The 24,239-nt window shown below is 36.5% G+C and overlaps 1 protein-coding gene across 8 annotated transcripts in view; it reads right to left on the bottom strand.

The window, feature by feature from the left end:
• The window catches only part of Dmd (dystrophin), a 2,293,239-nt gene that overhangs the window by 131,779 nt on the left and 2,137,221 nt on the right, over positions 1–24,239 (bottom strand). For all 8 annotated transcript variants that reach the window (XM_029473189.1, XM_021152893.1, XM_029473188.1 and 5 more), the window contains one exon: positions 20,345–20,406. In XM_029473189.1, the coding sequence (XP_029329049.1) occupies positions 20,345–20,406 (62 nt within the window). The remainder of the gene's footprint in view (positions 1–20,344; positions 20,407–24,239) is intronic.

Here is a 24,239-nt window from a genome sequence, read left to right as displayed (position 1 = left end):
GTAAAGTAAAGAAATCAACAATAAGTAGAGCTTGGGTCTGTGTTTCAAGGCTCCTAGTCTTCAAATTAAATGGCATCACTGAGGCAGGTCTGCATAGCCGGTAAATAATGCTTGAAATTATTTTATGTTAAATAGGCAGGGCACTTTTCTAGAAATAAGTAGATAGTGAGCGGGGCATATGCTTAGACTAGGATCTCACTTACACTAGGCCAGCACTCTCACCACTGAGCTGAAATTCAAGTCTTTAGACATCAGTTTTTTGAATGGGATATTCCCAAGTTTGATTTCCCCCATATTTAAAACATGAATTTAAAATTTAAGTATACAAGTTATTGTAAAGCCCAATCAACCCCCTTTTTTGAAGAAACTACATCTTGTGAGAAAGCAGGGGCTAAACTCCAATTACAAGAAGAAAACCAAAAAGTCTACTTCAGCAAACATTCCACAGCAAGCCCCTCCCCCACCCCCAAACAGCCAGTCAAGTTACAATAGCAGGGTCAAGGTACACATAGATAACCGAAGACATCCTGCAGAGGATAGAGAACTTGGCCATCCTGTTTGTCAGGTGGTTTTGCCCCTGTGTTCGGTTCCTGCAGATTACACCAGAAATGCAGTTTTTAAAATATTAACTTGCTGACCCATATAGAAATTCCCCAAGCTTGCTGTAACTACAATACATACTCTACACCCCTAGACTCAGGGCTCTCACTCTGATCTGCTGCAACAGGGACAGTGAGAGACCTTGATCATGAGCTCATAATAAAGACCCTCATGTGTTTACATCAGAATTGGCTCCTCAGTGGTCTTTGGGGTCCCTGTGACTTGGACATAACAGTTATTTCTCTAGATATGAATGAAGATTTACAATTAACAAAATTTCCATTCACTCTTTAGACATATTCATATCCTAATCTCTTCAATGGCACAGATGTCCTTGAAATGAAAGAGAATTGTACCTTCTGAAAATATGATTCCATTCAAATATTCCAGTGACTTTTAACTATTCATATGTTTCTGTTTTGAAAATCAGAATTATTTGTTTATGCTAGGGAATGATCCCAGGGGTTCATACATGTTAAGCACGGGTTCTATTACTTAACCACAGATCCAGATCTACCTGAAGGACATACATTTTTAGGGATACAAAGGCAACTAGGTCTCTGAGATTAGGGCCAATCTGATCTAAAGCTAAACTAAATAAGTAAATAAATAAGTAGATAGACAGACAGACAAAGAGAATGCTAATATTCGGATCTAATCTTTGTCTGATACTGTACATGTCAGGGTTTGATGGACAATCAGCTTGGCCTACCTGCCTCCCACCCCTTCATCTTCAACATCAACACACCTCCCTCCATACCCATCCCTTTCAATATTTTCATGAGTAAAATGTAAGTACAAGTTTGGCCTAAATTACCACAGAAAAAGCAAATCTAACCATTTTTCAAAAAAGAAAAAAATGTTTGCAACATTTCTGCCTTAGGCTAGTACTCACACTTTAATCTTATTAAGGAAAATAAATGGTTTGTTGTTGCTATTGTTATAGTTGTTATTGTTGAGAACTGGAAGGGAAAAAATCTGTTGCATCTTTAAGCAGGCATAATTAGTGTAAGATAATACACAATATAAGATAATTAAGATATAGGGACATTAGTAAACTACTTTCATTCGTGTGTTTTGCATATTCTGGGTGAGGAAAGAAAAAGTAGAGTATTTCAAATTGCCCATATAGCCAAAGAACTAGACATGGTATGCCACAGACAAAGCTTTATTTGCAGAGCTTTATGTGAATTTTTCTACAGACTAAATACTAATCTTTAGATCCTGCTAAACACACTAATTTGTAAATCACAAGTTAAAAAAAAATGACCCATCACTTACCAAATACAATTATTATGAAATTTAATCAAAATGGCCTAAGTAAGCAAGTATTTGATTAGAAACACAGAGAGCTGCCTAATACAGCTGGTAATCCAATCAGCACCAGGGTATTGGGCATGACCTTAGAAAGAGCATGGTCAGCTCAGGGCAAAGGATGAGAGGAGGCATTGAACCATCATAGAAGTCCTTGCAAAAGAAAAATAAGGACCACAGGGAGAGAAAAGCTGGTCAGTGGAATGGCATAGTGGGCCGGAAAATAGTTGAAGCATTAATGAAGAAATATTTCTATTTTCTTCCTTAGAAATGTCTGCAGTTCATGACTTATTAGAAAAGAAGACTTTGTTCCCACAGAGACGGGTAGCTGAGTTCTGTCATGTGGTGCAAGACTATCAGACATTCTGATGGTTAAGTAAGGCTCTAACTTGGGGACCTATGACCACCATTTTTGGCACATTCTATTCCAAGTTGAAAGTAACTAACTTACAACTAAAGCCTGGAGCATAGCCCAAGGGTAAGTTCAGAGATCTCGATCTTTTTTCAAGTCAGGAAATGTTCTTACCTGACTGCTCAGGGATTTAAGAGGCAAACAGGAAGTAAATTCTTTATGTGGCTCTAATTTGTCTCCTAGTTATGACAGTTTGGGCGGCTATATCATGCATATAATTGTCAGTTTATAATGTAAAATTTGCATTAAATAAGGAACTGAAAAGGATGTAGCACGTTACAACTAAAAATGTCTAATTTAAATATTTCATCTTCTAAATGTAACTTGTTCTGGGTTGCCCATTCAGCTAAGTGTCAGACTAGAAGCCTTTCCCCTCGCATAGAATCCCTTCCCTGACAGAGCCAGGGGACAAAGGACAGATGCTCATTTCCAAGCCTATTCCTTGGGCTTAATGGCTTCCAATTCCTCCCAATTTGAACAGAGGAGCCCATGAATTTATTTAACCTTCACAAGCATCTAATGGAAAATTAATTTCCCTGAAGATAGTTGGGTCTAATTTTCCCCACTACAGTTGTTCTTGGATCCTGGGATCTTAGGATTCAACTCTTTCTAAACCACCCTGACATATAAAGACGTACGTGTCTGAAATGCATTGTGTTCTAGACTTTAGAGACTATTGGTATGGTGTTCTGTTTTGTTTTGTTTTTTTAATATAAAGAATGGCAGCAGTCCCAAAGATGAATTAAGAAATCAAGTACCAGATATTACTGCAATGCATGAACATATAAAATAATTAATCCTTTCTGTACCTTGGATGATAATATTAATTTCCAATTTGCATAATGAGTTGTCTGTGAAGTTCTAAGAATTTCTGAGTTCACATTTATAAAACTTTGAATGCTTGTCCCTTTTGATTTAAAGGCTATTAGTTGCTGATATTGGTAACCCTACATTTATTTCTGAGTTTCTGTATTTTACAGGCCCCCAGATCATTTTTCACAGAATGAAAGCTTACTCACAATCTATCAGTCAGATTCTCTACAACAAAAGGAAAGAAAAAGCTTCCAGCTTAGTAAAAAGGGGGATGGCATCAATGAACAGAACATTATATCTATTTCATTATTACTATATTAAGAAGGGGATAGTTTTATGTGTGTATGTTTATCTACGGAAGGACTCAAAAACTACATGACTAAGCCAGATAGCATAGTCCTGTAACCCTAGCACTTAGTAGGCAGAGATAAGGGATTTCTGAGTTCAAGGCAGCTTGGCCTACATAAAAAGATCCCATCTTTAAAAACAAAACAAAACAAAACAAACACTCAATTACTAATTAATTACTAATTACTAATTAACTCTAAGGAGTGGAACTGGGGGATGAAATCAGGAGTAAGGGGGACATTATTTTTCTTACTATCTTGTATTTTTTTAATCAGTGTATTTTATTTTTGAAATTACTGTTGGAACTCTGTCTTCTTTTTGACATTCTTTTGATCTTTTGATTTTTTCCAAATTTTTGTTTGATTCAATGTCTTGCAGGAAGATACTAATATACCATGGGATATATGAATGAGAATCAAAATTGATTAAGTTTTAGTTACATCTTTCTGTAACATAACTGTGGTAACGGATAGCAATTATTGTAGGCTTATTATATATTACCAAGAAATACTTATACCTGTATATAATCATGCCTGACTTTGATATTATTATCTTAATAAAAACTTAAGGATTAAGGATCAAATCCATATGTCTCTAAAGCCATTTTTCCAAGTATACTTAGTTATGGCTTAAATTTTCCTAAATTTCAGTGGCTTGTTTTTTATTTCTAAAGTACACAATAATAGAGTAGTACCTATTTTTAGAGCTGTTGCAAAACTAAATAAGATATGCCATCTTTAAGTTTCCAAAGACAAGATATACCCATGGTCCATACCATATTTGCTCCTTAGACACTAAAAGATATTACCTTAAAATATATCTTATATTACAAAGTGAAATAAGAACAAAAATAAATCCTTTTATCATTTTAGTGAGTCTAAAATATTTTTTTCAGTTCCTTTATTCTCCTTAAGATACAATCATCACTTCCAAGGAAGGAAAGTACAGCTTAGGAGGCAAATGATTGGTTTAGGAGTTGAGTCCATTTAGCTCCTAGCTAAGCCACATGAGCAAAGTACCACCCCCTCCCCTTTTAGAGCCTCCTCTGCACAAGTGAAACAACACCGTACTTCACATGGCTTAGAGGGACAACTAATGAGAAATGCATGTGTATGTGTATGAGTTCCTCTATCTAGATGAGCTGCCAAAAGAATTTTTTAAAGATGAATGATAAGTACCTAGGTCAATAAAATGGACATTTATCCCATAATTTCCCAATTTGAAATTTCCTGTTTTGACAGAATTATTATCACCATTCTTTTTCAACAAAGCCTTACAGTTAGAAAGCATCTTATAATTCTTCCATTTTCTTGTGTGTGTGTGTGTGTGTGTGTGTGAGAGAGAGAGAGAGAGAGAGAGAGAGAGAGAGAGAGAGAGAGAAATATTTTATTAGATATTTTCTTTATTTACATCCTCTTTCCTAGTTTCCCCTCTGAAAATCCCATATCCGCTCCCTCCTCCTCTTTCACTCATTTTCAGGCAATTCTACTTTGGTCTGAAAATTTCTGGAGTCAGGCTGCTTTGTCTTCCCTTCATTGCTATCCTGAGGCCACCTAAATTACCACCGAAAAGTACTTGATAAAATAACTAATCTACTACTTCTTCATCCAATGTTAAGCCAGTCCATCAAATTTCCATTCTCTAGAGAGAAAAGCCCAACCTTTTACCCCTTTATGAAGATGTACCAATTTTCTCATTGTCAATAATAAGCAATTTAAAATTTCTATCATTATGAATTTAATTTACTCTGTAGCACTGAATTCTATTTTTCTCCAAAATGGTTCTTCAAAGAAAGCCCCTCCACAGCTCCTAAACAAATCAGTGTTTCTCTCAAATATGACTTTATGTTGTTCAACCATCTGGGCGATCATAACTTTACATTTAATTTTACATAAGTATTACAAAATTATTTTCCACATTTGACTGTAAACATAGTTAGGCTAGTACTTACTGTTTCATAAATCTAAAATTTATGTGTTCAGAGGAGACAGTACAATCTCTCAAGTCATCAACAAAGGCAAGTAGAAAGATAAGAGAAACAAAGACACATAATAGATGCTAAACAAAACCAAATAAAATAAATTTCAAAGCCCGGCATGGTGGTGCACGCCTTAAATCCCAGCACTTGGGAGGCAGAGGCAGGCAGATTTCTGAGTTTGAGGCCAGCCTGGTCTACAGAGTGAGTTCCAGGACAGCCAGGGCTACACAGAGAAACCCAGTCTTGGAAAACCAAAAAATTCAAAAAATGTTGCTGTCATTTTGGTTCCAAGGACAGGAAAGACTTACAGTAACCCAAGTATTGGTCACAAGTATAGCTGGCACTGTATACTTCACTTTCATAGACCAGAAACTTTCTCACATCATAATGTCTACTGTATGTCTAAAGCCACAACAGTGTGGGTAATGAAGATAATGTCTAATATGTCTTTATATCTACTCTTTATAACAAGAATTCTGAACATCATAGGTACTTATGATTTATAGGAGAAAATTAATACCTCACAAGGAACTGTAATGGCAAACTTTCCATACCATAGTTATGATAACTAAACAGTCTCTTATTGAAGGAATTAGAGGGAAATTAGAGGTAAACTGTAGATTACCACCATACTTACCTGCACATGTGTGTGTGTGTGTGTGTGTGTGTGTGTGTGTGTGTGAGAGAGAGAGAGAGAGAGAGAGGTAAATTACCACCATACTTACATGCACATGTGTGTGTGTGTTTGAGAGAGAGAGAGAGAGAGAGAGAGAGAGAGAGAGAGAGAGAGAGAGAGAGATTCACTGGAATAGAATCCAGAACAGAGACTAGAAATGGACTACTACCACTGAGCCATATCCCGGCCCTACACACATATTTTAAAATATGAAGTAATGAGCCATTATGGGCAGATAAAAGGTCTGCTGAAAATGGATAAAGGAATTAGGCTTATTTAGCTTGGAAAAAAAACAAGGTAGGAAATCAGGTTTCTTTCATGGAGACCTCAAAGCACAGCAAGACAAACCTTGCATTTGATCAGAAAATTTTGGAAGAACTTTATGTGGCAAAATAGTTTTGCTTTTTCATTATTCAAAGGAAATAAAAACATCTAGCAAGCATCACAATGATGATACTGGAGGTCATTTAAAACACGCAAACAATAAGATTTTTTTCTCTCAATTACAATAGTATGATTAGTAGCAATGTTTTTACACTGTCAAAAACATGGTCTTTGGGAACTTTCAGTTAATTAGTTATTAAGAGAGCAAATTGGTACAGCCTTTTGAAAGAGTTTGAAGCAACACAGACTGACAAGTTTAGAAACATTATTTCCCTTCGACTCAAAGATTGCACTTCCATGAACCAAATATAGGAAGACTTTTGGCATAAGAATCTGGATTAGGTCTGATTTAGAACACTGAAAAAAATTGAGCACGGCTGCCTATTGGAAATAATTAGCAGATCCATATATTTTAATTGCATCTTGGCCAGAAAATGTAAGTGAAGTAACAGGTTGTGAGCCTTACACAGGGAAGAATCTTGATAAGAAAACAGTTCTTGTAAACACTAACATTTGGGTATGAAAATTTTCTCTGCTAAATATTCTCTTTCCTGAAAGTTAAATTGAAAGTAATTGAACAGCTACTTATCAGTTATTAAAATACTTGAAATTTACAGCAATTTAGTCTGAATTTGCTTAGGAAAGGAAAAGACTTGCATATAATACTGAAAAATTCCAAAAGACCATAAATAAGGAAACCATATCCATTAAAATGTTCATGGTAAGCTGGACACCTTTAATCCTAGCACTCCGGAGGCAGAGGCAGGGGTTCTCTGTGACCCTGTCTCAAAAATATGTTTGTGGTAGGAAGTTGTTCACCAAAATCCATAAATTACGTGTGCCATAGTACACACACATACACACACACACTTTATGAGAAGGCAGCCCATCTGATGATGGGCTGTCTATTTTTTTTAGTCTATTTTTTCTGGTCTACAAAGTGAGTTCCTGGACAGCCAGGGCTATACAGAGAATCCCTGTCTCGGAATGAATAAATAAATAAATAAATAAATAAATAAATAAATAAATGCAAATGTTGGTTTTGTTTTTTTTTTTTCTTTTGGGGTTTGGGTTTTTTTTGGGTTTTTTTGGTTTTTGTTTTTGTTTGTTTGTTTTGTTTTGTTTTGTTTGTTTTTTGAGACAGGTTTTCTCTGTATAGCCCTGACTGTCCTGGAACTCACTGTGTAGACCAGGCTGGCCTCAAACTCAGAAATCCACCTGCCTCTGCCTCCCAAGTGCTGGGATTAAAGGCATGTGCCACCACTGCCCAGCTGAGAAAGCAAATGTTAATTGTTGAAAAAGATAGGCAACAATATAATAAGCACCAACGACTATATAAAATGTACAGGAAAAAAAGACTAGAAGCAATGCTCTAAAATGTAAATCATAGTTATTTCTGCTGCTAAGATATGAGGTGTTTTCATTTTCTTTTTACACTTAAATGGGTCTTCTAAAAATTCTGGAATGCAGATATGTATTTTAAAGTTTAAGAAAAATATAATCAGAGAAAATTTCAACACCTTCAAAAGGTCTGCTTTTCCCTAAAGTTTTTAGCCTGTTGCCTCAGAGCTTAAGATTCACAAGACATACTCCTAAACATTCACTGAAACAAAGGACCTATAAATAGATGATACTGAGCATATCAAATTATGTACAGCCCCCCTTCTTTGTTGTTTAAAATTTAAAACTACACCACTACATTTTCCAAGGGTCTTCGCTTACCTTAATTATGAATTAGTTGTTGCTACTAAACAAAATTATTTCCAGAAGAGCACATCACTACGTTTCTCAAAGATATCAAAGTGTCCATAAAATTTATTACTTATTCCTATTTCTATTGCTAGGAGGCTTTAACTTTGTTCTGGAGAGACTCTACTTTCTCTCCAGCGAGTTCCATCTTACCAGCTTAATAATTAGCCTTAGGAAACCATCTATCTCTTTCTATCATCTTTGAATGCTATGTGTATTCTCCCCTCACAACATTTTACCTTTGTTCGTTCAAAGAGAACATGTACTTATTCAGTGGATAGTGTGCTCAGGGCATGGGTGACAAAGATGAGCAAGACTTTCTATTTTTTAAAGAAGTTGGTTGTTGTTTTGTTTTGCTTTGTTTTGTTTTGTATTTTTATTTAGTAGGGAGAGTCTTGGATATAAAAACAAACAAACAAAAAACCCAAAACAGTAAGTAAAACAAGCATTATAACCAAATCCATGAATGATTATTTGTGTATGAGCCTTGCTGTGGACCAGTTTTTGGTTTTTGGTTTTTCTTTGTTTTTAAACGCTTCCCTCCTTTTTCCTTTTGTCAGGTCAGTTTCCCTTCAACCCAGGACGCTTTTTTTTAGAACCTTATCTAAGTCAACTCAAACTCAGAAAGTCCTACAAATGCTTTTTGATTTTCTCATTCTCTATGCATTGGCATAGATGATTGATTAGCTTATCATGCATGAAGGGCTCCTGTCCTTCAGTAATTTGTTTGCTCGTTTTCACATCTACCCTCTAGCTTTTCCCTGCTCTACTCTTCATTAAGAGTAGTTGGCTTCCAGGTAACTTTATCTAACAGGAATCATGGACTAGTGGAGATAGAGGCTAGTCTATTTATTCTTCCCTTCCTTGCTGTATTTCCACAAAACATCTGTCAGTAGCTCTCTCTCCCAGAATAAGCTTCTCCACTAACCCTGGATCCAGATGAATGGTCCTGATATCAGAATTCTGATGACACCACCTCTTGCCACTGTACATCTGCCCCTGTGACTACTTAGCTCTAAGATCCTTGAGTAAGTAATTATTCCCATGAAAATCTCTTTATTAAAAATAACTAGAGTGATTTTCATTTTCTGAGTGGAGCTTGACTGGACATTGTCTAAGTCAAAAACATATCTAGCATCAAAGCTCTGACTATCCAAAGGCTTCTTTTGGTTTTATTCTACCTCTGGTGCTATTTCCCCATCTACACTCTTCCTTTAAAACTAACAGCATCAGTTAATCAGTGGACATTCATGCTATGGGTCAGGCTTTTTGGCATGATGTTGAGACATAGTGTTCCTATTTAGACCAAGGTGACCTCAAATTCATGATCCTCTTGCCTTAGCCACCCAAGTTCTAGGGTTACAGATGTGAGCCACTATGCCTGACTTCAATTTTTAAGACAATAAATATAAAGGTAGGAACAAAGAGGTATATAGTTGCAGAAACATGCCTTGGATATCGCTGAGGTCATCTGCATTTGGTAAAAAGTTCTACTGAGAATTCTTGTCTGTTCTAAAAGTTGTCATTAATAGCAATTATAACTCCTTGAACAGTTCCCACATCAGACATTTTGTCATTCTGTGTATATTATCTTTAATGTCTGGAATTCTTCCTAAGGTGTGAGTCCAGCTAATTGAGTTTCAGAATTATTAGTGGCTTCTTCTTTGGCCACAGAAAACTTGTGGAATGACTAGAATTTAAATACAGTTCCCTGCAGTTTCAAAGGAAGTGAACTATTTTGCTGCTGCAAAACATTGTACCTAAATCTAAACCGCATATACATACAACAGTTTATACAGTAGATAAAAAAACAAACTCAAAATTTAGATAGACCACATCAAGTTTAATTATAAGGAAGGGAAAAGCATTAAAACTAAGCAGTGAGGCTGCCAACAATTAATCCCTATCCCTCTTCCTATTAAAGGATGGTTTCTATATTTCCTCTTCTAAAATAATTATTAAAGAGGGCTGGGAATGCCAAGTTCCTTGTCTGAACTTGACTTAGATGGGAAAACATGAAAACCCATCAGTAATCTTATTCTTGTTTGGTTAACTACTCTGTCTTGCCCGAAGGTCACATGACTTGAGTCTAGATTTATACTGTCAAAAATTAAATGCTCTTAGAACATTGCTACTCAAAATGCAGTTCTTTACAAGGCAAAATATTAAAAATATATTGTGCATCTTTTTTATCAAGTTTGTATTGTCATGAGATACAAACCCTATAGGCTCATCTCATGGAACTAGGTACCTGAGTGATGCTATAATTGCGTGGTGAGTTATACATGTCCTAAAGTACTTGCTAGAAGTTCAGTAGAACTACGTATAAGAACTATGTTGTACTTACATGTTGACAGAAATAAATGCAGGCGAGAGAGATGGCTCAACAGGTAAAGGCACTTGACTCTAAGGCTGATGACCTGAGTTTCATCCCTGGGACCCACATGCTGGGGGGAGAAAACTGACTCTCACAAGCTGTCCTTGGCCTGCACTACAGACAGCCAAGCACAGATACATAAATAAATAAGATGTAATTTAAAAATTGTTTTTAGAGAACAGAAAGGATTGTTACTGATCATTAACAGTTGGATAAGCACTACTCTATATAGGACCAGAAAGTGAAGTATACAATCGCATTGAAATGAACACAGTACAAATATGCAAATATGTAGATCTATATGAATACTTGTACCTACCCAGATACGCATACAAGCACACATTCATATACAATATTTTTCCAAGTTACATAAGCCTCGTTTTCTTAGGGCAAAAGGACTCCCTGGGATTATCCAAGTCAAGACTATAGAGTACCAAATTCAGAAAAACTGTCTCAGACTATCACCAATTCATAAATAAACTAACAATTCATTCCCTATGTCATAAGAGTCTTTCAGAGTATTTTTAGGTCATTTTATTACCACCATTGAGGGGATGGACCTTAAAACTCAATATCTACTTTATGTGAGTGTTCTGACTGTTCTGAATCTCTTTTCAGCAAAATTGCTGCTCCCAAGAGACATAAAGGTAATCAGACTTGTGCCTTAAAAGAAAAGAAATATTGGAAATGTCTGAATAAGAGCAGACACATTTTTAAATGCCCTTTCTCCCATGTGCAAAAAAAAAAAGAATCTTCTGCAAACCCAGCTACATAAAATTGTCCACATCTAGCATCTTCCTCCCAGCTGCAGGTGTAACCTTAACGCTCCTCTTACATGAACCAACAAAAGTCAAATTTGGTAGTTCTTTTAAGTTGTAAAAGAGTCAAAGTCTAAGAAATATTCTTTGTGACTTTTCTTGGGATACAAGCTTTGGGAAATGCAAATTAGAATTATGTTTATGTATACTCCTCAATTAGAAGCTTTAAAGCAAGTCATTTGAACAAGAAAAATGCTCCAATAAAATTTCCCATTAAAATGCCATAAATTTTGATTTTTGAAGTTACATTTCTATTCTGCAAATGGAAAAAAATCAATTGTTCCCAATTACTGCTGAAGAGGCTGGTAAATTTTCTGCTTTTCTTTTTAAGCAGGATAGCAGAGGGAAAGACGAGCATGGTAATATCGTCTATATTCTGTTTTGCAAATCTGAGTAAATCTCCGATGCTAACTATGTCAGCTATGAAATAAAGAGTGTCATTTGGGATTCCATAGCTTAATTATGCTGACAAAGCAGTTTTATAAATCATGCTACACATAATGGATATTCCTTTGAGAACAGTGAGCTAGAAGCCATAAAATATGTGTTCAAGACTTGATTCTTCAATCCATCTGTCATTACAAATATGTCACATCACCTTGAGCTTCTGCTTGCCCAAGTCCAAATAGAGAGAGGAAACAGTTATGCCATCCTCTGATGTTACAAAATTGTTTTCTAAATCAAAAGCAGGAGTACACTCAAGGGCTGCTAAGGCATGAGATCTGAAACTGAGAATGATAGAGTATCCAGACCATCTAATTCACAAATGTATACGGGTGAAACAAGGTTATTTCTGAAGACTTTTTTACACTAAATAGTACCACACAAATCTAATTATAATTATTATAAATATGATTATCCTATTGTCTCTATCTTCTAAGCTAGTGATGACAAAGTAACTGGAGTTGGGGGTAGGACAACTGTATCCACAAGATCAAGCCTAATTCTAGCCAGGAGTTAAGAGGAAACACAAAGCTGGGTGTGGTGGCGAACACCTTTAATCCCAGCACTTGGGAGGCAGAGACAGGCGAATATCTGAGTTCGAGGCCAGCCTGGTCTACAGAGTGACTTCCAGGACAGCCAGGGCTACACAGAGAAACCCAGTCTCAAAAAAAGGAAAAAGAATTTAGATTCTTGCCTATCATTATGTATGGGAAACTAAAACCAAGAAAAAGGAAAAGAACAGCCTTGGGGCATGGGCAAGATAGAATCTAGATCTAGACTTCTTTTCTAGTTTGAGGCATTAGGGTAGTAGAAAAACTAAATGTGAGACTAGAGGCCTTGTTTTAAAACTTGAAGCTTCTTGGAGGTAATGTACATAAAGGTAAGGATGAGAATTCCTAAAACACTTGGAAGTCTAAGTTTTAAAAACTGACAACTTTTTTTTTTTTTTATTCAAGTGAATGGCATGCTGGATCATGGGTTTCAAAACCTGAACCACAGATAAGACATGCTGGACCCTTATAGAACTTGAAGGAAGAGAAAAAAAAAAAAAAAAAGCACTCTTAGTTACAAAGACATCAGTGAAGTTAAAAAAAAAAAAAAGGAAAATCCTATCAGAACATATCCATAGCCTATCTACATCTTACTAAAATGGAATAATCAGTTAACTTTCTGAAGTGTTTCTCTCTGCCTATTGTATTTTTATCCAAGTCTTCTGTGTGTATACTATTATTCTGCAGAATTGATGGTATCATTAATGTAAAAACTACTAATTTGGAAAGGAACTATACAGGAGCACATAAAGATTCATTTTTAAATAAAGTACCACAAATAAAGTAGACCAAGATACACATTTTTTTATTATTAGATATTTTCGTCATTTACATTTCAAATGCTATCCCAAAAGTCCCCTATACCCTCCCCCCGCCCTGCTCCCCTATCCACCCACTCCCGCTTCTTGGCCCTGGCGTTCACCTGTACTGGGGCATATAAAGTTTGCTAGACCAAGGGGCCTCTCTTCTCAATGATGGCCGACTAAGCCATCTTCTGCTACATATGCAGCTAGAGATACGAGCTCTGGGGATACTGGTTAGTTCATATTGTTGTTCCACCTATAGGGTTGCAGATCCCTTCAGCTCCTTGGAAACTTTCTCTAGCTCCTCCATTGGGGGCCCTGTGTTCCATCCAATGGATGACTGTGAGCATCCACTTCTGTATTTGCCAGGCACTGGCATAGCCTCACAAGAGACAGTTATATCAGGGACCTAGATGTCGCTCAACAGAGGAATGGATACAGAAAATGTGGTATATTTACACAATGGAGTACTACTCAGCTATTAAAAACAATGAATTTATGAAATTCTTAGGCAAATAGATGTACCTGGAGGATATCATCCTGAGTGAGGTAACCTAATCACAAAAGAAGTCACTTGATATGCACTCACTGATAAGTGGATATTAGCCCAGAAACCTAGAATATCCAAGACACAGCTTCCAAAACACAAGAAAATCAAGAAAAGGAAGACCAACACGTGGATATTTCATTCCTCCCTAGAAGAGGGAATAAAATACCCATGGAAGGAGTTACAGAGACAAAGTTTGGAGCTAAGACAAAAGGATGGACCATCCAGAGACTGCCCCACCCGGGGGTCCATCCCATAATCAGCCACCAAACGCAGACATTATTGCATATGCCAGCAAGATTTTGCTGAAATGACCCAGAGATACACATTTTTTTAAGAGACAAGTTTCTCTGTGTAACCCTGGCCTTTTTGGAACTCACTCTGTAGATGGGGCTGGACTCATACTCAGGGATCGGCCTGTCTATGCCTCCAGAGTCCTATGGTGTGCCACCATATAAAAATATTTATAATGACGTACTATGGGGAATAGGAAGCTTTTAAATACTTTCTTAAATTTTCTTAAAATTTAAAATTTCTTTTTTGTTTGTTTGGGTTTTTTTGGTTTGTTTTGTTTTTTTGAGACAGGGTTTCTCTCAAAAACCCTGTGTAGCCCTGGCTATCCTGGAACTCACTTTGTAGACCAGGATGGCCTCAAACTCAGAAATCAGTCTGCCTCTGCCTCCTGAGTGCTGGGATTAAAGGCGTACACCACCACTGCCCGGCTCTTAAAATTTCAGTGATAAACTTAAGTGAAATGCCAACTTTGAGAAAAGGACAGCTCTTTAATCATTTAATTGCACTGCATATAAATCAGTGAAATTATATTTCAAAATAACCTGCCGAGTATATTACCAGTGAACTCCTACTGATTTGTAAATGCGTTTGGGAGTCACACAGAGCTTTATAACAATCATCCTATTACATTTCTAAAAATGCTGATAGAAACATGAAATTCACTTCATGGATGAAGCATACAACTACTTATAAGGAACCAGGATGAATATTATACCATCTCAAAAAATGAAGCAGATAAGACATTTTCCTCTTTTCTATTTCAATGACTACACTAATACTTTTACTATGACTGCATTATTGATGTGGGTACAGATAAAGAAATACTAAAAAAGATAAAAGATATCTAATGCCAAATTGTTGTTATTTATTTCTTCCTAGTGAAAATCTAAAAGTATGTATTTACAAAATTATTAATGTTATATAAAATTTTTCTGGAACTACAAAGTTCTAATGACTACCAAACAGTTACTGTAAACATTTAAATAACTACTTTTTAAAAGATTATTTTATATGTGTGTGTGTGTGTGTCTACCACATATATGCAATTCCCTGAGAAGCCAGAAGAGGGTGTCAAATTCCTGGCACTGGAGTTACAGACAGGTGTAAGCGGCCCTGTGGATCCTGGGAACTGCACCTGGTCCTCAGCAAGAGCAACCAGGTTCTTAATTGCTGAGTAATCTCTCTAGTCCTTCTAGTTATTTATTTATTGTAACTATTTTGAATGTATAGGAGCCTGACAATATTTTCCATTGTGACTTGGAAATTTTTATCTCTATATATAAAATGTAAAACCAAGGGGAAAATACTCATATCTCTGCATTTGTTGAAAACACATGCCAAAAGGCCATTTTATATATATTAGGAATAAAATAAAACTAGTCTTATGTTTCTTTTAAATTAAAGGGAGTTAGTCTTAGGAGGGAATGAGGATTTAACTCAGTGGGACAGCACCTCCCTAGCATGTAAAAGGCTCTGGGTAAAATCCCCAACACCTTACAAATAATGTGTGTGTGTGTGTGTGTGTGTGTGTGTGTGTGTGTGTGTGTATGTGTGGTGTGTCTGTGTATGTGTATTTGGTGTGTGTGTGTATGTGTATGTGGTGTGTGTGTGTGTGTGTGTGTGTGGTGTATATTTGCTAAAATGCACCTACACACATGCGCTGGGGGTAGAATACAGCTCCTCAGGCATGCTAGGTAAGCACGTTACTGCTGCACTGCATCCCTTTATTGCTAAAATGTTTAAGCCTGCTTTTGTATGTGTGCGACTGAATATATTTAGAGACTAAAATATATGATATAATCCTTTTGAGCTTAGAGTTACCTGACTAATTCTGTAAGAATTGGAGTGTTTAAACATGAATTACCAATATGTAAGGACATAAGGCATGTCTAAGTTCATACTGAACATGTGTGTATATATGTGTATACATAGCTGCTTCAGGTTTTCTATTATGGATTTTCATTGCTTAAGGCATTATAGCTACAGGGACACTAAAGAATGAGATGGACACAGCAATGCTGAAACATATTTGCTAACTGTGTAAATAATATGTTCATTGAAGAGAATGCAGAGGAAAGAATACAAAAGGAAATACCTAAAGTCTATTGACTAGAGGTGTCTAATAATAATATCTGAAGTAACATTTTGCCTTTCATAGTTGAATGCTCATGTGCTAGTTTCCAGCCCTTATAAAATGTATTTGACTTCCGCTATCATGCTGCTTACATCCAAAGTAGGGAAATGCCTGAACTCTTTTAATGGTGACACAGTGAACATAGGTGCATGTTGAACAGGTTGCTGGGGATTATGAACAAATTAGAAAATGGAAGCTTCCTTAGAAGTTTAGGTGCATTTCGGAACATGTAACACTAGAAGATGTTTGGAGTGGGAGTACAGGGAGGGTAAAGATGGCCTTGGCATTTTCAGTATGTCACCATAGACACACTCTATGTTCAGGCTCTATCAGGAGAAAAAGATAGACATGGATTAAACCATGATACACCAGACTACACAACCACTCTTCCTTTCATGAATGGAGTACATCTGAAGGCTTTGAACCATTTTATCCAGTTCAAAGCAACAAATTGGAACTAAAGGGATGTCTCTTGAAGAAGGAAAAATAAAACCCAGTAAATAAAAAGTTAAAAACCAAAGATTTCGTTTCAGTGGGTTCTCCTTCTATTCAAAGGCAGAACATTACAATCTGTGAAAAGGGTAAGAGCAATGTTGGAATTAACTATATAAGACACCACAAGAGCTGAAGGCATAACAAATGAAACTGATCATTCCATGGGTAAAGGAGAACCTGCAGCCTAGGAATTTAATGTATCATTTTCAGAAACACTATTGTTTGTTCAAAACTGTCATTTATGTAATTAATTCATCGCTATGTATAAATGTAAAGTATGTATTTATATCAGGTATAATAATACACATGTCTACTATACATATACATATACATATATACATACCATGTACAGACTTTACTGAGGAAGTAATACCAACGAGAACAAGGAACTCACAACTCACTAACACCTTGGTCAATTGTTAATATAGTCCAAGCATTTGTGCACTCCTGATGATTGCCTCTATGTACCTCAGTTCAATGTTTTGAGAAATGTGTTAATACCACCCATCATGGGAGGTAAATTGCTAGCATGCAACTTAGGTAGGACAGAGATCTGTAGTCCCTCAATAAATGGAAGATTTGTTGAGCAACCATTCAGACAAAGAAATACTTTATTGCAACAACAACCACCATCATAAAACGACCTTGGAAATACTAGCTCTGAAAGATGAAAAATAAACGTCAACTCTTAGTTCATTTGTAGGTTTGTTAGTATGCTAGAAAGCAATAGAATTTCTCAGGGATTTAGAATAGAATACAGAGTTATATAGCTTCATTTTATTATATGCAAATCACACCTCAATAAAGTTGATTTAATAAAAGAAAGTTTACAATACATATGATGTAAAATTCCCCACAACTATAAAATGCCATTGCCTTCCAAATGTGGAATGATCAGTCCAAGGTTATAAGCTATATGCCAGATTATAAAATAAAATAAAAATTATTCAAACTACTGAGAAAACATTACAATATTATTACATGTGCATATGGTTCTTATAAAAATGAAAACATCTATACAAAAATCTATATAATGAGTCTATAATTAGTTTGCCAATCATGTTTGTAATGTCTCATTGCAAAATAAAAGTGATAGAAAAGAATATATAATCACATGAAAATATGGTCACAATGTTACTTTTACATAAGAAGTAGACTCTTAACAGTGAATCACTCATTTAAAAATATAGAAGCATGTGTGTATTTTTTGTTTGATGGGGTCCAAACAACAGGCTTCAGAGGTAATATGGAAGTGTTCTACCACTAAGCTACATGTCCAGTCTAATGAACTTGTTTTTTAAAAGGAAATTTTGAAGGCACTAACTAACCTAATTCTAACTTTTAATTCTAAGAAGCAATTAATACATGATTTGGTTTTTATAAAATTTATCTGTATTTTTTTAAACCTTAAAGGCTAACAAGTGGGATGGTGAGATGGCTCAGCAGTTAAGAGCAATGACTGCGCTTCCAAAGGTCCAGAGTTCAAATCCCAGCAACCACATGGTGGCTCATAACCATCCATAAAGAGATCTGACACACTCTTCTGGTGTGTCTGAAGACAGCTGCAGTGTACTTAGATATAATAAATAAATAAATCTTTAAAAAAATGTTCTTTGTGTTTACAAAAAAAGGCTAATAAGTTAATTCTATAACTTTTTTCAAGTAAATTACAATTATACAACTAGAGATTATGGTAACTAGAGTAGAGTTATAAGTGTGCTGTGTAAACTACATATGACATTCAGGCTTTCTACATGTAGTACAAAAACTCCAAAATTAGAAGCTGAGATAATTTATGGGCCTGAAAATGTAATGCTTAAAGATTAACTGATCTTAATTGTATTTATTTATTTTTTAATTTCTAAACACAGCTACACTGAAATGACATAATATTACTTGAAATGTTTTGGATATGTCTGGCTAGTAGAATTACAGCTGACGTTTTTTTCTTGTCATGCTTTCTACTTGCATGTTCCAGACTTTCTGGAAAAAGTTATTATCACTTATAATTTTTTTAAAACTTTTTTTTTTGAGACTGGGTCTCATTAACTATTTCTGGCTGGCTTGGAACTCAGTATGTAGAGTAGGCTGGCTTTTAATACAGAGAGATCTGCCTGCTTCTGAGTGCTAGGCTTAAAAGATGTGCTTCACCAAGCCCAGCAAAATCCTTTTTCAAAGGTGGTGTTATTATTTTATTTTGTAGCTAATGAGTCATCCCGTATTTCTTAATGCATCTAGATCTGCAGTTCATCATCCAATGAGAGTTATGGCAAACAATTCATAGATGTGATTCGCCCCTGCCACACACATATAATTCCATATCACCTATACAGAGTTTGCGTGTGTAAAAACCCTCTTGATTCCCACGGGCTTTATCACATTCACTTCATTTGTGTACTTTGTAGGCTATTTGTTTGCTTGATTGGTTTACTAAGACAAAAGGTCTCACTGTTGCCTCAACTACCCTAGAACATGCTGTGTAGACCAGGTTGGCCTCCAGCTCAGTTACCTGCTTATCTGCCTTCCAAGTGCTGGAATAAAAGGTGTGCACCAACCACTATACACAGTACACAGTATACATTAACTTTATACCTTACGGATGATTAGTTTATCATTTCAAATAAATTCAGACATAAAAGTAAAGAATGTGTGATTGTTTAAGTAAAACAATAACTAAAAAGCTAGCCACATCAGAGAATTCAGATTAATCCCCAAAACAACCCAAATTAGGGCTGAAGAGATGGTTTAGCATATAACAGCACTGCCTGCTCTTGCAGAGGACGCTGTTTTTATTTTCTAGCACCCACAAGGTGGCTCACAAATGTCTGTAACTCCAGTTTCAGAAGATCAGATGACCCCTTCTGGTCTGGTCTAGTAACATGGTGTACAGAGATATATTAAGGGAAAAACGCCCATACATGGAAAATAAATAGTAATACAAAACTTTTTTTTTAAAAAATCCAAACTATTGCCGGGCGTGGTGGCGCACGCCTTTAATCCCAGCACTCGGGAGGCAGAGGCAGGNNGATTTCTGAGTTCGAGACCAGCCTGGTCTACAAAGTGAGTTCCAGGACAGCCAGGGCTATACAGAGAAACCCTGTCTCAAAAAAACCAAAAAAAAAAAAAAAAAAAAATCCAAACTATGAAGGGATGAAAATCTGTCTCGCTTTCCTATAAACACCCACAAATCAATGTAGACAAAGCATCTAAGTGATCAGACTGGTGACCAGATAAATCACTGACATTCCGGGCATTGAAAAAGGGGCAGAAAATCATTTTTCACAACATCTGTGCCTTAGCAAAAGTTATCCCTTGGCTTTCACAAGGAAGAAATCAACAAAAGAAACTTGAACATTTCTCTTTTTGGTGCAGCAAATAAAACCATATAGACCATTGGATATACTAAATTTTCAAGAAACAGTGAAATTGTCAAGTTATTTTTTTTTCAGATGAGACTGTCTGCCTGTCAACTGTAAAGAGAGGAGTGCAGCTGCTCACCCTTGAAGCAGTCTCCTGATATATTTACACAACAAATGGCTGGCATACTACAAATCAGACTTCAAGTCAGCTGACATTTAACCTGAAGGAAACATAGCCATGTCCTTACCTAAAGACTGGTAGAGCTCTGTCATTTTGGGATGGTCCCAACAAGTGGTTTGGGTCTCGTGGCTAAAACAAAAAAAGATAAAGACAGACTTGAGAACCTACAGTGATCAAGAGCAAAGACAAATCATTTTACTTCCCATTGCTACTTCTAAGGACTTTCATAGAGTCTTTCAGACTATCTTGCAAGCTAAAAGGGCTCTTTTGTTTTCCAAAGGAAAAGCAATACTAACTCGATTAGTTCTTGAATTTGTTTCTTTTTCACGCCCACACATTGAATCACTACTGTTTTAGACAAAATTGACATTGACCTTGTTTTATAATCAGCAATCAAAGGTCAGGATTGCCTCAGTTCTATACTGTGAAACATAGAGAAAGGAAAATGACAGTTGTCATTCAGCTCTGTCCGGTCAATAATTACAAATCTCCTAGTTCCTCATGTGTTTCCTTGGCCAGTGTTCCATTATTCTTTCTTTTCCACAGCCAAATTTCATATTGGAGAGCAGCTTAAGGCATATCCAGAACCCCACTAATACATCCCATCATCCTTCCCTCCCTCCCACTATTGTTAGAATGTCTTTCAAACTCACTATTCTATACACCACCCCACTTCTTCATACATTTCCTTAGACCTGAATGAAATATTCACACTTTTCCATTTCTAAAAGTGTTGTGGCCTGCTAGTAACTCCTGCCACAAAAGGAACAAAACACCTTTGTTCCTCATTCAATCACATGAACAAGCCCAGGAGAGATAACTACATATACTTTTCCTTACTTTGGCCCATCTACCTAAATCACCATAGCATCATATTTCCTGTTTTCAGAGATTACATGGAGAGCTTTTATAGAATAAAATGCAGCTTGGAACAATATTTCAGCATTCATATGCTGAACCTACTTATAATCTTTTAATGGGAAATGTGGGGTCCTGGGAGGGGAGAAAGCTTAAATATGGGCATGTCAATGGGTCCAGAAAGTACAGAGGCGCCCACACAAAGAAGAGGAACTTGGGGAAGCAATAATGTCAAACGGACTCAGCATAGGTTCTGAATTTTAGGTCTTTACAGCCCAGAGGTAGTGTAATTTGATGCAAGTGTACTCACCTGGTAAAACAACAAAAGATTAAGTGACATTGAGAACTGATGCATCTGAATCCATAGTCATTTTGCTATCATGTGGTCCCCAAGTTACCACATGATACTTCCCAAAGAGCAAAAACTATACTCACCATGTATTTGGTTAAAAAGAAGTCAAAAGGGTGAAACATTTCAAGGAGTTTGATAAATATAATCACAAATATCAGAGACATATGAAAATTGGCAAAACGGCACCACCTCAACGACCATCCTCCCTGTGATATTTACAGCTCAGTAATTGAGCTGGGAAGGCTACTGAAATCAGTTTGCAAGAAAATGTTCACTTGTAAATGGCTGTCTCACTCCCTTCCAAATTTGTACATTTCTGTTTTGCTTTTCTGCAGAGAAAAATTCACATCTGAAGAGTGTCAATCAGGGTCATCAGCTGAGCAACTATCACAGAATGATGTGGAAGTCATGGGGAGTAAGAAGAGAAAGCAACAGCAGCCACTTTAGGAAGGTTTGGGAAAGACCATGACCAAGCTGGTTTATAATGTAGAGAAGGGGTGGGCGGGACTGGTACTTTATATGCACAGCAAAAGGAGGCTGCAGCTTGCAGCTTCATGGAAAAAGTGGTGCTTGTTATCGAGTGATTTGTAGCTCAAAAAGTGACTGTGCTTTCCAGTTCCATAGACAAGGGCTTCGTCCTGAATTCCAGCTTCCTCCCTTTCCAAAGCCCATCTAGATGTGAGCACCAGCAAGAGAAAAGGGGGAAAGATGGGCATGTCCACCCATATGACCCTTACTAGACACACAGTTCAATAGCAACATCCTATCTCCAGGACATTGCGTCGACTATAACATCTTAATGGATCTGCAGGAAACTGTTTGGCTAAGCTGATAAACCTGGCCAGGCAGCAGGGACACACAACCACTCTGAAAAGCATCCATCTGAAACTGATTCAAATAAGAGAATCAGAGCAATGAAATAAACTTGAAATGGAATTCTAAAAGGAATGAGAAATGTGCATACAATTTCCAGCAGAATTCCACAGAAAGCCACCAGGAACTTGATGCCCCATGCCCCATGTCCAAAAGACATAACAGAACACAGAGAGAAAACTCGTGTTTATCAACATACTGACATTTCTTGCCTTTTAATAGCGGTTATTGAGCAGATTAGAAATTATGACATAGGTATTAGAAATATATTTTAATTCATCGGTCCTCAACAAATCGGCATTTCCACTGTGAGATATCAGAAGAAACTACTAGCCCCCATTGCACCCTTTTCCCTGAATTGTTTGATATGTGTTATTCTCCCAATTATCTAGGATTCGAGGGTATTTGAATAAAATGGGTAAAAGAACTACTCAAATAATTCCCTGAATCAACCTTCTTTTATCTTCATCCCCTTACACACACACACACACACACACACACACACACACACAAACACACACACCTTTCCCTTTCAAGCAATACAAAGTAGCCAGAAAAGCAGACTTAGATTTCACCTTAGCAGTCTTAGCTTCACTTCCCTGCAAAACAGCACTAAGAGAAGGAAGTGGAAAGAAGAGAAGAATAAAGGGTGTGCCTGATCCTCGAAATCAGAAAGATCATCTTTTCATCATTTAACACTAAGATGCTTGGCAACACAGTCGAATGAACATCAAATTGGAGGATGAGGACCAAATAGTTCACTTCACTCCATGTGGGAATTTTGTACCTGGAGTGAAATCAAAGCCCCACAGAAGCACACTAAACCTCTTCTCTCAAAAGGCAGGAAGACAGTGAGAAGCACAAATGTACCTAGCTCACATTTATCTATATTCTGTCTTGAAGGGCACACTGATTGGAGGGGAGAGAGACGTGATCAGTTTGGATTTTACAATCGCATTTGTTACTCTGTGACTGTCTCCAAAAAGAAAAAAAAAAAAAACTGAAATTTTTCACCTACTTGAATACGTACAGCTACTATAGAAAAACAGGGTGTGCACTTTACACATCAGGAAACACACTTTCTACATAGTTCTGGGTACATCTTTGTTCAGCCTTCCTGAGAACAATGATGTTCAATATAGACCACAAGTCTTTACATAAATTAACACTGACTACACAGACATTCCTGAAAAACCTTCAAATCTTTAAAACATGCTATTGATTCAGGCCCCACAGATTCCAAAGGCTGGCATCAGCTATATCACTCTGAGTAATCTTCTAACTGAGGTCCACCCCGCTCCTTTATGTGTGCAAACCACAAATAATCTCTCTTTTCTTGTTATTTGTTATCATGATATAAATTAAAATAGTAAATCACTGGCTGTGACAAAGATTCTGACAACACCTACTTGTCAATAATCAGAAATTAAAGCATTACTATACTGAGCATGGGGTTGACCTAATTTCCTACCGCAGAATTTAAATTTCTTTTCACCTTTTTTAGTTTCAAGTAGTGTGCAAGGTTATTATAACTGCCTCAGAGCTGTTCCTGCTGTCAGTGCTAGAATAATCAGACTTATTGGAATTGCTTTTGTAGTTTCTTAAAAACAAACATTAGGCACATAAAAGTAGCAAATATCTAAAGCATTCACTGAGGAAATGGCAGTTGCCTAATTAAAGGAAGATTTCTTTTGCAACCACTGTTATTTGGTACTGAAAATATATATTCTTTCCACTATTTCCCAGGGCTGAACTAATCACTATGCACCAATATAAAAAAAAAAAGTAGCCTTCTCTGGGGTTTTACTTGGGATTAGGGTCTAGTTTCATATATGATCTGGAACACACACATACACACACACACACACACACACACACA

Source organism: Mus caroli, chromosome X (genome assembly GCF_900094665.2).
Source record: "Mus caroli chromosome X, CAROLI_EIJ_v1.1, whole genome shotgun sequence".
Lineage (NCBI taxonomy): Eukaryota > Metazoa > Chordata > Mammalia > Rodentia > Muridae > Mus > Mus caroli.
Note: the sequence above shows the minus strand (reverse complement) of the source record. Positions and strands in the feature narration are given on the sequence as shown.